The sequence below is a fragment of the Tripterygium wilfordii genome, chromosome 10 (genome assembly GCF_013401445.1).
Source record: "Tripterygium wilfordii isolate XIE 37 chromosome 10, ASM1340144v1, whole genome shotgun sequence".
Lineage (NCBI taxonomy): Eukaryota > Viridiplantae > Streptophyta > Magnoliopsida > Celastrales > Celastraceae > Tripterygium > Tripterygium wilfordii.
Genome location: NC_052241.1, coordinates 7,526,094 through 7,541,734, shown reverse-complemented (window position 1 = coordinate 7,541,734; position 15,641 = coordinate 7,526,094). Strand labels below are relative to the sequence as shown.

Sequence of the window (15,641 nt, the reverse complement as noted above, 5' to 3'; positions counted from 1 at the left end):
TCTGTTTCTGTTTTATGTTATTTAATATTTCAATCTGTAATGGATCTATATTATGTTCAATAAAACTACTTCTTTGCACATTCTATGATTTATCTCATGCAACTACTACTTTATTACTGCATACGACAACAATCTTAAGGCAATAGTGATTTCTATCTTTTGTTGTTGTAACAGATGGCTACCAACAACGATTTCCCTAAGACTCTAATTTCTGTTCATGACACTTCTACTACTATAGGAGCTGCTGGTACAATTGCTTTAGGCCAATCAACCTGGACCACTTCTAGTGGTTTGGGTTCAAGCCATACAACTACTAGACTCGAGAATGTCCTACAGGTTAGACTAGGCCATATGGCCTTTGGTTTTGGTGTTGGATCTCAAATGACCCAACAGACTGTGGTGGTGCCACACCCAGTGACTCCAATAGAAAAACTAGAAAGTTCACTGGAGTTAGATTCAAATAGTGGCAAAAGAAGATGTTCTTCTATCTGAATAAATCTGGTGAAGTACCTATCGAAGACATGTCCAATCCTTGGATCAAGGGAGAAAGGTGTCACCACTCTTGGTGCACTACAAGCCTGGAAGTATGGAAACATGCCGTGCAAAAACTATATCCTTAACTATTTGGTTAATTCTTTATACAATGTTTATTGTAATGTCGAAACCTCCAAACAATTATGGGATAAGTTGATAAAGAAATAAAAAATAGAGGATGCAAGCTAAAAGAAATTTGTTGTTGCCAAATTTCTGCAATACAAAATGACTAATGCTAAATTTGTTATGAGTGAGATACAAAATCTGCAAGTCATTTTGCATGATATCTTTGCAAAAGGAATGTCACTTAGTGAATCATTTCAGGTGGCAGCTGTGATTGAGAAGCTATTTCACGGCTGGTCAGACTTCAAGAACTATTTGAAGCACAAAAGAAATAAGAAGTGCTTGAAACATTTAATTCTTAACCTTCATATTGACGAAGACAATAGGAAGAATTCAACTCCTGTTAAAGAACCTAGAACCAATGTGATAGAGTCTTCCAAATCCAAGGCTGATAGAAAAAGGAAGAAGTCCTTCAAAAGTAAAGGAAAATAGGAGTAGTCCAGAATTTTAGGGTAATTGTTATATGTGCAACAACCTTGCCATAGAGCTAAGGATTGCAAGAAATGCCCTAAATTGGCCAAGGACAAAGAAGCGGATAAATGAGCCTACGTGATGGAGCATGAAGATCAGAAGATGCTGATTGCAATGGTCTCAAAGGTGTCCTTAGTGTCAAACATAGGAGATTGGTGGATAAACATAGGAGCTACAAACCATATTTGTGCTCACAATGATCTATTCTCATCTAATGAGAAGGCTAGCGCATAAGAAAAGCTTTACATGGCTAATTATGCTTCAACAACTGCCCAGGATATAGGAAAGATGATTCTGAAATTCACTTTTGACAATGAGCTCACCCTGATGGACGTGCTGCATGTCCCAGCTGTTTACAATAGCTTGATATCTGGTCCTTACTTAGCAAGAAGGGATTCAACATGGTTTTTGAGTCTAATAAGTTTGTATTTTCTAAAGAGAGAATGTATGCTAGGAAATTGGACTTGAGTGATGGTCCTTTTAAGGCCAATGTTTCGATTATTGATAATAACTCAAAATTCTTGTACCCAAAGACTATTAATAAAGAGAAGTCTTCAGTTTAAATTGTTTTCTCTCTTGTTCTATGACATGGTAGATTAGGACATGTATACTATTGAGCAATGAAATCCTTTGTGTAGGTGGGAACTGACTAAGATATACATGCTCATAGTTAGCTGAACTTAATATTGAAATCCTTTGTGTAGGGAATGGTGGAGTATTGTAGAGAGAAGAACAACTGTGTCTACCTGGCTATTGAGAATTAAGAAAATCATGCTAAACGACCTCAAATGTAGACGAATTACCCCCGAGTAGATTTGTCTATTTTTTTCTTTGAAGAGGGGTGTACTGACGAACAACTGTGTATACCTGGTTCCTGAGAATGAGGAAAATCGTGCTGAGCGACCTTGAATGTAGACGGATTACAATGAGCTGATTTGTCTACTTTCTTCTTTGAGGAGGGGCATCCACGAATATTTGTCTTAACAACTGGTTCAAGAAGTGCAGTTATTGATGGATTAATTATCTCCCTCAACTTCCTTAGTAGACTGACTTTACCAGGCCTTGATTGATGCTTAAACTGTTCTGTGAACATTTGTAGCTCGATACTACAATCGATATCATCATTAACAGGGGAAACACCTGGCAATAAGTCAAGTTTTTTTCCAAAACTTATCAATGCAAGCAAGCGGTATAGGACGATCTTCATTCGTGTATATTGCAAACTCATGCGCATATAGGTGAATTGACCTTGGATGAGCTAATGAATAGATGACACTGCTGACTCCAAGTCTAATTGTGATGTGCCCAAGTATCGTTTCAACTTAGAATGCTGACTCTCGGCTCTGTTAGTGGTCAGGTTTTCGAAATGCATATAGGTGTCTGTTCAGGCGGATATGAACATCTCCTTATATCGTGTCAACCATACATCTTTAATATAATTCATGACTTTGGAGTAGTTTTGAAAAATTATCTCAAGAGCAGATAAATTGTACACATATGGAGTAGAATGAATCCCAAGATTCCTTGTCTTGAAATGATTTTTTACAGTGGGCTATAACAGCTCTGTCGATGTGTCATCTACAAAGCAGTTTCATTGCCTTGGGAAATACTTGGGCACACGACCTCATCAATGCCAAATCTCTATCAGTGACAATAACTCTTGGAAAAGTGGACTCATCCATTGTTAAGCGCAAACAATTCTGTTCCTAAGTATAATTGTCCTCCTTTTTTGATTGCAAGAAAACAAATCCTAAGCAAAATGTCATCTTCGTTGAAGTCACACCACAATCTCAAATAGAGGCATCCTGAACCTGTTAGTTTTATATGTAGCATCCATCAGTAACACATGCGAGAATACACACAATAGTTCTAACGAGCCTGGATGTGTAAAGAAAAATTCTTCAAGCTCATTAGTCTGAGCATTGCTTCGATTAAAGAAAACGTCCTCGTACTGGTGTAGGAATGACATGAATTGTTGCATTTGGGATTTACCAGCTTTCTCTGCAATTCAAAACTTCTGACTTGCATTGTATATAGTTTTAATGGTGGACATGTTGTTCCGATCTCTGTTCTTTAAAGTGTATAAGATGTTTCATGGCTTCACCAAATTCTTTGACATATCTACCAATATGTCATTTTCAGCTGTAGAAAGCTTACCGACATATGAATGACCCTCCATATATAATACCGTGGAATGATTATGCATTCCACATACTACTCTTACCATCCAATCATCATTTGTCTTCAATTTCATCCTCATCACTCTGAATGGACATTCTCATTTTTTTGTGCCAGTTCCCTTGTGGAGGTTTTCTTACTATTGTAGGAGCCATCACGATCACATTGTAACAATAATTTGTCTCCTCCCGAATCCACCAATCTTTGACCTTTTAGTAACAATAACAAAACTCAAATTACGTTTAGTATTTTACACTCATTCAATTAACGATTGACACGAATTGAATACCTGAGAATGTATTAATTTTGTTTGAAATTAACAAAATATAGTATGTATTAATTTAGTTATTTAGCATACCATATCGGTGGAGAATTCATTTGTAACATCCACTTCAATATCTTCTTCACTTTCATCTACAAGATCATGTTCTTCTTCGTGTTTTATTTCATTTATATCTATATCATCCTGCCAATAATACAAATTCACTTTAATATGTGCAATTAATCAAAATAATCATTGAAAAAATAAAAATTGATATATTTACCTTATCACTAGAACCACTTGACAATCTTAGCTCGTCACCCCATAATTTCAGATGATCTATTTTTTCTCAACCTCGAATAGGAGAATGGAGATTATAAGCAAAAAAAAAAAAAGGGTTGGTATAGGCAGAATTGAAGATATAAATGCATATAGTTATACTGAGTGAGAGGAGAGGTGATTATAAGCAAAAAAAAGTCATGATTGGGGTATCCAATATTGAAGATAGAAATAGGTATAATTATACTGAATGAGGTTGAGTGTCATAGTCAAACTTTACGTAATACATACACAGACTAACACGTCCAACACCATGTGCATACCATTACTTTGTGGACGTAGGGTGTGGCTAGCGTGAAGAGAGGAAAAAGGTTATGGCATTTGTAGGCGAATGAATGGTTGGGGTGAGGGAGAAAGAGAGAAGTGGTATTGACACGTGGAAAGATAACGTGTGGGGCCCTATTCAAGTTGGAGTGATTTTATTGGAAGAATAATAGGGAGGGGAGTTTACAAAAGAGAGAAAAAAGGTCATGGCATTTGCAGGAGAATGATGTTGGAAACGTGCAACGCAGCGGAAGCATATAAGGACCTCATAGACATAAATGATAGCTAGACAAGTATCAAAATTTTCTTATCAAATACTAATCACCATAGCACAAACCATAGATCAATTTATTGCAAGAAGATTATATACCTTGAGATCTCTCTGATTTGATCTCTAATAATCAGGAATGAAGAATGGAGTCAGCGAGTTTGATACTAAGCTCAAACCTACGGATCTTCCACCGTATGCACCAATTCCCAAACTTGGATTGACAGGGTGGTCTCTTTTCTCCAAGAACCTGAAGAACACAAACCAAAAACTAGTGGAAACGATTAGAGAGTAGAGAGGCCAACTGGTGTCTCAAAACTTGTGTTAACGAAACACACACTATGTGTGTATTTATAGGGTTTGGCCACACCTAGGGTTTTCTCCTTAGGTGGGCCGGCCCCTAAGCCTCTCCCTCTTCTAATTCCGATCCGTTTTGGTTTTACTGTGTCTTCTAGTATTGGGCTTCTAGGCTATAGTGGGGACCAACTAGGAAAAATAAAACATGGGCTTCCTATGAATTTAATTATCAGCCCAAACCCATGGACATAATTATAAGTCATAAATTATAATATATTCCACTAAAATATTATAATTGCACTCCCCGTTTTATCTCAAATTAAATCTGAGCCTTTCGTTATACTTGTTCATAAATTCCTCACGTTAAGTTACAAATACCCGTCAATTAAATATGCCACTGACATATAATATTTAATTGACATCATTAAATATTTCCTTGATCTCACCGCTTAACTTATTTGAATGTGTCGGAATAATTAAAATCCACCTGCAGGGTTTTGACACAATCTCAAATCCTATAAGCATTCTCAAGAGGGTATCATCAATCCATAATTAGACGTAAATTTTATTAACAGATTATTTTCCATCGTACAATTAATGCGGTGACCCAACTCACTTGGTGTTTGTTGGCCTGTACAAAAAGACCTCACCCTTTAGTAAATCAAAGTCTCGTACATTAAATGCACATGTACTAATAATCTTTAATAAATTAAGAATATGAACAATTCTATAACGTTTGTGTGAGTGTACAATTTTCCATATACCATACATAATAAAAGACACCAATGCCAGTATGTCTTTTCTCATTTCAAATGCTAAATATATTTTATTCAAATAAATAAATCGAGTTTGAATATTACGTAAAATAATGGCCTTTAGCATACTATTCCTATCAATCTCCCACTTCTGCTCAAGGCCATGACGACGTCACCTATCCGTACGATCTCTCGTATCAAGTGATACTTGCGTTCAATATGTTTTCCTTTTGAATGAGCCCTTGGTTCTTTTGAATTTGCAACTGCTCCGCTATTATCACAGTAAAGTGTAATAGGCGACAGAGCTGTAGGCACCACATTCAAGTCTATAAGAAAGTTCCGGAGCCACACTGATTCTTTAGCTGCCTCAGCGGCTGCTACATATTAAGCTTCCACAGTGGAGTCAGCAATACAAGATTGCTTGACACTTCTCCAACTAATGGCTCCACCTCCCAATGTGAAAACATACCCTGAAGTTGATTTCCTGGAATCTTTGTCTGACTGAAAATCTGAATCTGTATACCCAGTGGGTATAAGCTCATCAGACTTGTAAACTAGCACATAATCTCTCATTCTCCTTAGGTACTTGAGTATGTGCTTCACAGCAATCCAGTGTTCCATACCTGGATTAGACTGATATCTGCTAACTAGACCAACCATATAACATATGTCCGGTCTAGTACACATCATGGCATACATGAGGCTTCCCACTGCCGAAGCATATGGTACTTGACTCATTTTCTTTATCTCATCAACATCCTTAGGACACTGATCTCGAGATAAAGTGACTCCATATCTGTAAGGAAGAAATCCTTTTTTGGAATCTTCCATGCCGAAACTTGCCAGGATGGTGTCAATGTAGACTCCCTGAGATAAGCCCAACATTTTTTGTTTCCGATTTCTTAGTAATTTGATCCCAAGAATGTGGCCGACTTCTCCCAAATCTTTCATTTCGAATTGACTACTCAACCAGACTTTAACTGTAGATAATATAGCTATATCATTTTCGATGAGTAATATATCATCTACATAAAGTACTAAGAATACCACCACACTTCCATTGCTCCTCCGATAGACACAAGGTTCATCAGGACATTGCTCAAATCCATAGGATTTTATGGCCTGGTTGAATATTATATTCCAAGACCTAGATGCCTGTTGAGTCCATAAATGGATCACTTAAGCTTGCACAACAGGTGCTCTTGGTTTCTAGCTACAAATCTATCTGGTTACACCATATAGATGCTTTCGTCAAGACTTCCATTTAGGAAAGCTGTCTTGACATCCATTTGCCATATTTCATAATCATAATATATTGCAATGGATAAAAGTATCTGGATAGATTTAAGCATTGCTACCGACGAAAAGATTTCCTCATAATCGATCCATTCTTTTTGAGTGTACCCTTTCGCAACAAGCCTAGCTTTGAAGGTTTCAACCTTCCCATCCACCCCTTCTTTCTCTTGTAGATCCACTTGCAACCAATAGGTTTTACACCATTTGGTGGTTCTACAAGTTCCCAGACTTGATTTGAGTACATGAACTCCATCTCAGATTTCATAGCTTCCTTCCAAGATATTGCATCTTTATCTTGGAGAGCTTCTTTGTAGTTACTGGGATCAGTATCTTATTCAGTTGGGATCATTTCATACACTTCACCCAATAGAGCATACCGACTAGGTAATCTAGTTACCCTCCCACTACGACGAGGCTCTATTTGTTCGTTTGGAGTATTTTGGTGTGATGATTCTGTTCGATTTGTTTCAGGATCTTCACGCTAATCTGGTTGATTCCCCAGCATGTCCTGATCATCCCTCTGAACAGAATCAATTTGGGATTCCACAATCCTCCCACTGTTATGTGGTACTGGATCGTTATCCTCAACTGGTGTTTCTTGAGTTGTTTGGTTTCCTTGTGTTTCCCTTCTTAATTCTTCAAGAACAATCTTACTTTTGGTTTTGTGATTCATCATATAGTCTTCTTCTAAGAATTGGGCATTGGTGCTGACAATGACCTTCTGATCCTTAGGACTATAAAACAAACCACCTTTGGTACCTGGCGGGTATCCAACAAAAAAACATACTTCTGTTCTTGATTCCAACTTCCCAGTGTTCCCTACCAGTACATGGGTCGGACTACCCCATATCTGTATATGGGCCAAGCTGGGCTTTCGCCCTATCCATAATTCAGTAGGAGTAGTTGGTACTAACTTAGAAGGAACTAAGTTCAGAATGTAGGCAGCTGTTTCCAGGGCATAGCCCAAGAAGAAATTAGGCAACTCAGAAAAACTCATCATCGATCTTACCATTTCCATAAAAGTCTTATTCCTCCTTTCTGCCACACCATTTTGTTGTGGTGTGCCTGGCGCAGTCAACTGGGATGAAATCCCCTCTGCGTTTAAGTATTCCATAAGCTCTCCCCAGAGGTATTCGCCACCACGATCAGATCGTAGTGTTTTGATACTCTTTCTTAAACGCTTCTCCGTAACTGCCTTATAGCTTTTGAACATCTCAAAAGTTTCAGACTTACGGTGCATTAGAAAAATGTATCCATACCTTGAGTAATCGTCTATGAAAGTGACGAAGTACTCATAACCTCCTCTCGCTTGGATAGTCATTGGACCACACACATCATAATGTACCAACTCCAAACATTCTTTGGCTCTATGCCCCTTGGCCGAAAATGGCCTCTTAGTCATCTTACCTTCCAAACATGATTCACAGACTGGAAGTTCCTCAACTTCTAATGAACTCAAAGGTCCATCTCGTACCATTCTAGTAATCCAGTTTAGATTTATATGACCTAAGCGTAGATGCCAAAGATAAGTTTGATTTGGTTTCAAAGGTTCCTTTCTCTTAGATGGCAAAATTATTAAGTTATTCAATTCATTACATATAGCAGAATTTGGACTTATAATGTAAAGATTATCTACCAAAGTACCGGAACAGATAAAACGTTTATTGTACCTAATAACAATAGAGTTATCAAACTCAAAACAATATCCATTCAAAGCTAAAGATGGAACTGAAAGTAAATTTCGTCTCATAGCTGGTACGTAAAGACAATCGTTCAAAATTAAAGTCCTATCACTACTAAAACTCAAATGAAAAACGCCTACTACTTCTACTCTTAGTTTTGTCGCATCTCCCAAAAGCACGTAACTCTCTTCCTTATTTGGTCGCCTGGTTTCTTGGAACCCCTGCAACGAATTGCAAACATGATTAGTGGCTCCAATGTCTACACACCAAGATCCAATAGACACAACCGCTAATTGTGTTTCAACAACAAATAAAAGATAGTTACCTTGAGTATTCTTGCTTAGCCATGTTTGACATTACTTTTTCCAATGTCCCTTCTGGCCACAGTGAAAACACTTGCCTTTCGGCTTTTTCACTCCACCTTGAATACCCTTGGAATCGACTGACTTATTCTTCTTTTGAGTCTTTTTCTTCTTCTTACCTTTCGGTATGGTAGAAGATCCTTTCTCATTCAGATTGACCTTAGCTTGCTTAGGTAAAAGTTTTTCTGCTCCTTTAAGCTCATTGAGAAGTTTCGGCAAGGTATAAAGCCTTTTGTTCATGTTATAGGTCAGTCAAAAATTCTCATAGCTATCAGGAAGAGATTGAAGTATGATATCAATCTGGCTTTCACCATCAATATCAGCGCCAAGCATTTCGAGCTCATTCAAAGGACTCATCGTCTTAACTTACATTGGCTCCTTCCTTCATCTGGGTGTTTAGGAGTGTTTTCATGGCAGTCTGCCTTGCGGCTCTGCCTTGATCACCAAACATCTCCTTTAGGTTATAAATGATGTCATAGGCACTTGTCATATTCTGGTGTTGTGTTTGCAACACGTCTGACATTGATGCTAACATGTAGCATCTAGCCCTTTCATCAGCCTTCTTCCACTTCTTGTGAGCACTGATTTGCTCATCAGTAGCACCCTCCTTAGGCAATTCAGGGCATATTTCAGTCAACACAAATTTGTACTCTTCAGAGGTGAGCACAATATCCAAATTTCTTTTCCAGTTAACATAGTTTGTTCCATCCAACTTATGGTCTTTCAGTATAACAGGTAATGGGTTGAATGAAGGAATTTTGAAAAACTGAAAAAGGACATATTCAAAAATTAATTTATGGCATACATGATTCGAATTATCTAAGATTGCACCCATAATCAATCATATAATTCGTTAACAATCAAAACACTTTAGCATGAAATTTCCTATCTCGATGGGAGAATAAATTCCATGCAATTTAGTTCACATTAAATTTCATTGTCTAGACAACACGCCGTGTCAAATGTAAATTTAATTAGTTAACTTGCTTTGGTCCTATAAATAATGGTATTGATTTCGATGGGAAATATTTCCATAATTTATAGTTAAGTGTATAACCATCACTTGATCATAATCTCACCATCTTCATAAAATTTATTTTGATAGGGAAATAATTTTATAATAAATGACTACTCATTATGACTATTAAGAAAACTAGTAATCGAAAATTTCCGATAGGGAGGAAGGGCTAAGCCAACACATATTTTGAATTACATCTCTATTATATTTTCTTACCAATAATCCAAACTTAAAAAATATTTCCGTAATTCCAAAACTCCTGGAATTGAGATATCTTAAAAAATGCATTGACCGGAATTTACGCATTTTGGTATCACTGCCCAAAACCGAGATTCGTTACGGATTTTCTCCATGAAGTGAAGCCGTTATCGCAGCACCATAGGTTTTCAATTTAACGATTAACAAATCTAGCAACCAGGTCGTTCCCAGGTAAGAGGGGGCTTTCCGAAAAACGGCGCGCAATTAAGTAACCTCAATCCTTGACAGAACTTTCTAGGCATTGCATTGTTAATCTTAAATTAGAATACCTAAATGCATGGGTCGGAATTACATACTTTGGTACCGAAAAGAATCTTAAGTTAAAAAACGGATTTTCCCAAAATAATACCGTAGTCACATTTAATATCTCAACTTTCCGAGTTTTATTATTATATATTTTTCTTTGAACCAATGATGGAGACCGTAGGGTGATGTGTAACCCTTCTCCCACTTAATATTTTATTTTTGGGTGATTAATATTTTATTTTCCATGTTTAGATAGCATCCATAAATAAATAGGAATCCTAATCTAGCATGACATTTAATTACAATCACACATGCAATTAAAATAAGAGACATAGTTAAAATAGAAAACCAAATCAATCAAGAGTCCTAGCAATCATGGTTTTCAATCAAGCCGAATCTCAACTTGATTAGGAATCCTTGTTTGGAAACTGCTCGAAATACTACTGCCCGGACTGCCCCCCACTCGCTGCCCGATCTGCCCCCTGCTGCCCACATCTGTCTGGCAGCTTCTGGTGGTGATCGCCGGCTGCCGGACGCGCTACAGCAGCTGCTGGCTGCAACCAAAGCTGCTGCCAGCACTTGCTGCCTGCGCTGGCAGCAGCTGCCTGTGCTGGCAGCAGTAGCCGGCAGCTGCAGCAAGGCTGCCGGTACCCCTTCGTCTCTTCGTTTATTCATCTATTTTTACAAAAAAAATCCTAGCCTCCCTCAAATCGGAGTTCACAATCTAAAATTCGATTTACAATAATTCCTACTCCTTTATTCGGAGTGAACAATTCTAAATTCAGAATTAAAAAAAACTTAGACCATGATAGCCAAAATTTCAGCCTGCAAAAACAAGTAAGCAATAACACCGAAAAACATAGATTATGCTAACAAATTAAATTTGACAAATTTTTGATTTTGTTTAGCATCGATTACGTATCTATGACCGGCTCCAATACCAATTGTTGGAAACGTGCAATGCAGCTGAAGCGTATAAGGACCTCATAGACATAAACGATAGCTAGACAAGTTTCAAAAATTTCTTATCAAATACTAATCACCATAGCACAAACCATAGATCAATTTATTGCAAGAAGATTATATACTTTGAGATCTCTCTGATTTGATCTCTAATAATCAGGAACGAAGGATGGAGTCAGCGAGTTTGATACTAAGCTCAAACCTGCGGATCTTCCACCGTATGCACCAATTCCTAAACTTGGATTGAGAGGGTGGTCTCTTTTCTCCAAGAACCTGAAGAACACAAACCAAAAACTAGTGGAAATGATTAGAGAGTAGAGAGGCCAACTGGTGTCTCAAAACTTGCGTTAACAAAACACACATTATGTGTGTATTTATAGGGTTTGGCCACACCTAGGGTTTTCTCCCTAGGTGGGCCGGCCCCTAAGCCTCTCCCTCTCCTAATTCCGATCCGTTTTGGTTTTCCTGTATCTTCTAGTATTGGGCTTCTGGGCTACAGTGGGGACCAACTAGGAAAAATAAAACATGGGCTTCCTATGAATTTAATTATCAGCCCAAACCCATGGACATAATTATAATTCATAAATTATAATATATTCCACTAAATATTATAATTGCACTCCCCGTTTTATCTCAAATTAATTACGAGCCTTTCGTTCTACTTGTTCATAAATTCCTCACGTTAAGTTACAGATACCCGTCAATTAAATATGCCACTGACATATAATATTTAATTGACATCTTTAAATATTTCATTGATCTCACTGCTTAACTTATTTGAATGTGTCGGATTATTTAAAATCCACCTGCAGAGTTTTGACACAATCTCAAATCCGATAAGCATTCTCGAGAGGGTATCATCAATCCATAATTGGACATGAATTTTATTAACAGATTATTTTCCATCGTACAATTAATGCGGTAGCCCAACTCACTTGGTGTTTGTTGGCTTGTACAAAAAGACGTCACCCTTTAGTAAATCAAAGTCCCGTACATCAAATGCACATGTACTAATAATCTTTAATAAATTAAGAATATGAACAATTCTATAACGTTTCTGTGAGTGTACAATTTTTCATATAGTCAGACTGGGAAAATTGACTCACACGTAGTCCTGATCAATACACTCCAAGTGTACTAGTATAGTAAGTTCAAGCTTTGGCGCTCTCCGTAACCAAGATAGGTATATTGAAATACTATACCACAGCCAAGACGACGGTTTGTCCAATTCCGTCTTAGCTGTGATCGCTTACTTATTTTCGATATGAACTTATGAATTGATCTTCCGTGTGCAAGCTTAGACTCTACACACCAATTCATATACCATATAGAATAAAAGACACCGTAATGTGAGCATATTTGTGCATGTTTATATCACTGATATTCTATCACTTTAATCATTTTATTGGTTGATGAGGTTGATTTGTGATGAGATTTTATGAAGATAACTTCAATGGGATGATGTTAAAAAACTGTGCTTTAAATTGGAAATTACAGAATTTTGGTACTTAAGACCTTCTTGGATATTTTACAGGACATTCTGCAGAAGGAGTTGACAGAATAAATTGCAGTCTTCAATGGACTTTTAGAGGACATTTCAAGCTATTTGGGAAGTGCTGGTTCACATTAATTGGAGTACGATGGAACTCTGAACATTACCCAAAGTCAGGGCTAGAAATCTTATGAGAAGCAGGATTTTATGCTGTGGACTGGGTCTTTAGAAGCTCAGAACTGGAGCATATGAGGTCCAAATCGAGTGATTCAAAAGTCCATAAATAAGTACACGTTCAGAGCTACGACTTTGATGAAGAAGTTCACTTCTGAATATGCTCAGAATCTCCCAGAATCCAATTACGAGATCATGAGAGATTTCTGTTTCCTAAAATAATTAAGGAAACAGAGTGATTTTAGGAGTCTTAAACTAGGGCTTCTTAGGACACGTGGGAGGTAACTAATTATATATAATGGGACGGCAGAACTAAGAGAGACACACAGGGAGAAAGAGCCATACGCAATCCATAGAACGTAGGTTTCTCTCAACACTATGAGCGGCTAATTTATTTCTTTGGTTCAAGGGATTTGACTCCAATTCATGAGATTTTGAGACTTGGTTTGTTATATTTAAATTCATTATGGATTCGAACATATGTAGTTCTTTATTATATTCGTGAATGATTACATGAATTAATTGATTGAGATGCATATTGATTGATATTTCGTGTGATTAAATGCTATATTGAGTACATGATACGTAATTGTTGTGTTGCTTGATTAAAAGTAGCGATTGGGCAACGTGATTATGATCCAAGTTTTCATCGTTTGCACAAGAGAATTACAGGATGAATTAAATAGTTTTCGCTTGTTAAACTATTGTTCAGTCTTAGTTTCTTCCAAAAAATCCAATGCTGTTATTGATAGGAAGAGGATTGCTTAATACCACTTCAGTTGATAACAAGAATTAACTTGAGTGCTGAGCTCATGTTAATAACAGAAGAAAGGTAAGGATTTATCTGTCGTACAGATAGATTTAGCTAAGTGTTCGATAAAGATTGTATACCTTAGAAATCTATGATAAATCCATGAATTGGTTGCTCAATATCCTTTGATCCGAAGTTTGTTAATTCTTATTTCCCGTAAGTATTATTGTGTTTACATTCTAGTTTAGTTGAATTAAAATCAAATCTTCCCCTATTTCAATTAGTGCGTTAAGAACTGTGAATTAATCACTTGGTCCCTGAGGATCGACCGTTATTCATCACTTTTACCAGTTAAGGTTTCAGAGTAAGGTAATTATTTATTTCGCTTGCGCTCGACACGCATCAAAATTTGGCGCCGTTGCCGAGGACCAACTGTGATTGAATTTTGTGTTGTTAACGCTTTTTATTTTTATTTTTTTTAAGGTTTATGACCAGGTCGTCTCACATTGGTGAACTAGAATACGATCCAGAACTTGAAAGAACAGTCCGTAGATTGAGGAGGGAAGCCCGACAAGCTCAAGCATTATCTCGTCCGTCAATAAGCACTCCCTCCGGAATCAACATAGCGATAGATTTACACTCTTGAAGCTCATATAGTGAATCTGAATCCGAAGAGGAAGACATGGCTGCAAACGATAGGACTCTTAAGCAATTGGCTGCACCTACCTTGAATCAACAACCTTTATGCATTGAATTTCCTGCATTAGGTGCTACCTTTGAGTTGAAGTCAGGACTAATTCACCTTTTGCCTACTTTTCGTGGTCTAGCAGGTGAAGATCCACATAAGCATCTTAAGGAATTTCATGTGGTGTGTTCTAGCTTGAGGCCGCAAAACATCACCGAAGAACAAGTGAAATTACGAGCTTTTCCTTTTTCCTTAGCTGATTCGGCCAAAGATTGGTTGTATGATCTTCCTTCGGGGTCCATTAATTCTTGGAATGAGATGAAGTGTTCTTTCCTAGAAAAAAATTTTCCTGCGTCACGAGCTGCCAGCATAAGGAAAGACATATGTGGTATTCGCCAACTGAATGAAGAAACTTTATACGAGTATTGGGAGCGTTTCAAAAAGTTGTGTGCAAGCTGCCCACATCATCAAATTCCCGAGCAGCTCTTGATCCAATATTTCTATGAGCGGTTAATGCCAATGGATAGGAACATGATTGATGCTGCCAGTGGTGGAGCACTAATGGACAAAACACCAGCAGGTGCAAGAACTTTGATTGCAAGCATGGAAGCGAATTCACAGCAATTCGGGGCACGTACGGAGCATCCGACCAAGCAAGTTAGTGAGGTAAGTACTTCTAACATTGAACGTCAAATTTTTGACTTGACTACTTTGGTGAAACAAATGGCTGTAGGATCTTTACAAGCAGCAAAAGTATGTGGCATTTGTACGATGGTTGGGCATCCGACGGATATGTGTCCCACTTTGCAAGAGGAGGACTCAACACAACAAGCTAATGCCATAGGAGGTTTTCCAGGGCAACTTGAACGGAAATTTGACCCATACCCCAACACATATACCCCAGGATTTAAACATCCAAATTTGAGTTATGGCAATCCAGCAGCTGCTCAGAATAGTTTCCAATTTCCTTATCCAGCTAGACAACAATAAGGGACACAACCTCCAAATTCAGGTATGGCACTTGATGAAATCATTAAAGCATTGGCTAATAATACTCAACAATTTCAACAGGAAACAAGGAGTAGCGTTCAAAATCTGGAGAAACAAATTAGCCAATTGGCTAAGGCAGTGAGCAATCTTGAGGCTCAAGGATCTGGGAAGTTACCGTCTCAAACAATTGTGAATCCTCGAGAGAATGCAAGTGCTGTCACATTGCGAAGTGG

The 15,641-nt window shown here is 37.6% G+C and overlaps 1 protein-coding gene and 1 non-coding gene across 2 annotated transcripts; one reads left to right on the top strand and one right to left on the bottom strand.

Annotated features, from left to right (window-relative positions):
• Window positions 1–14,415: 14,415 nt before the first annotated feature.
• Window positions 14,416–15,408, top strand: LOC120007318. The gene has a single exon (XM_038857518.1). It carries the CDS (start codon window positions 14,416–14,418, stop codon window positions 15,406–15,408), a length of 993 nt encoding a protein of 330 aa, XP_038713446.1.
• LOC120008310 lies at window positions 14,785–14,891 on the bottom strand. Its single transcript, XR_005470436.1, has one exon. It is a non-coding gene; the product is annotated as a small nucleolar RNA R71 (small nucleolar RNA).
• Window positions 15,409–15,641: the final 233 nt, after the last annotated feature.

Bases quoted from the DNA above. Each gene is read 5' to 3' on its own strand.
- LOC120007318 (XM_038857518.1), top strand. From the start codon at position 14,416: ATGGCTGCAAACGATAGGACTCTTAAGCAATTGGCTGCACCTACCTTG.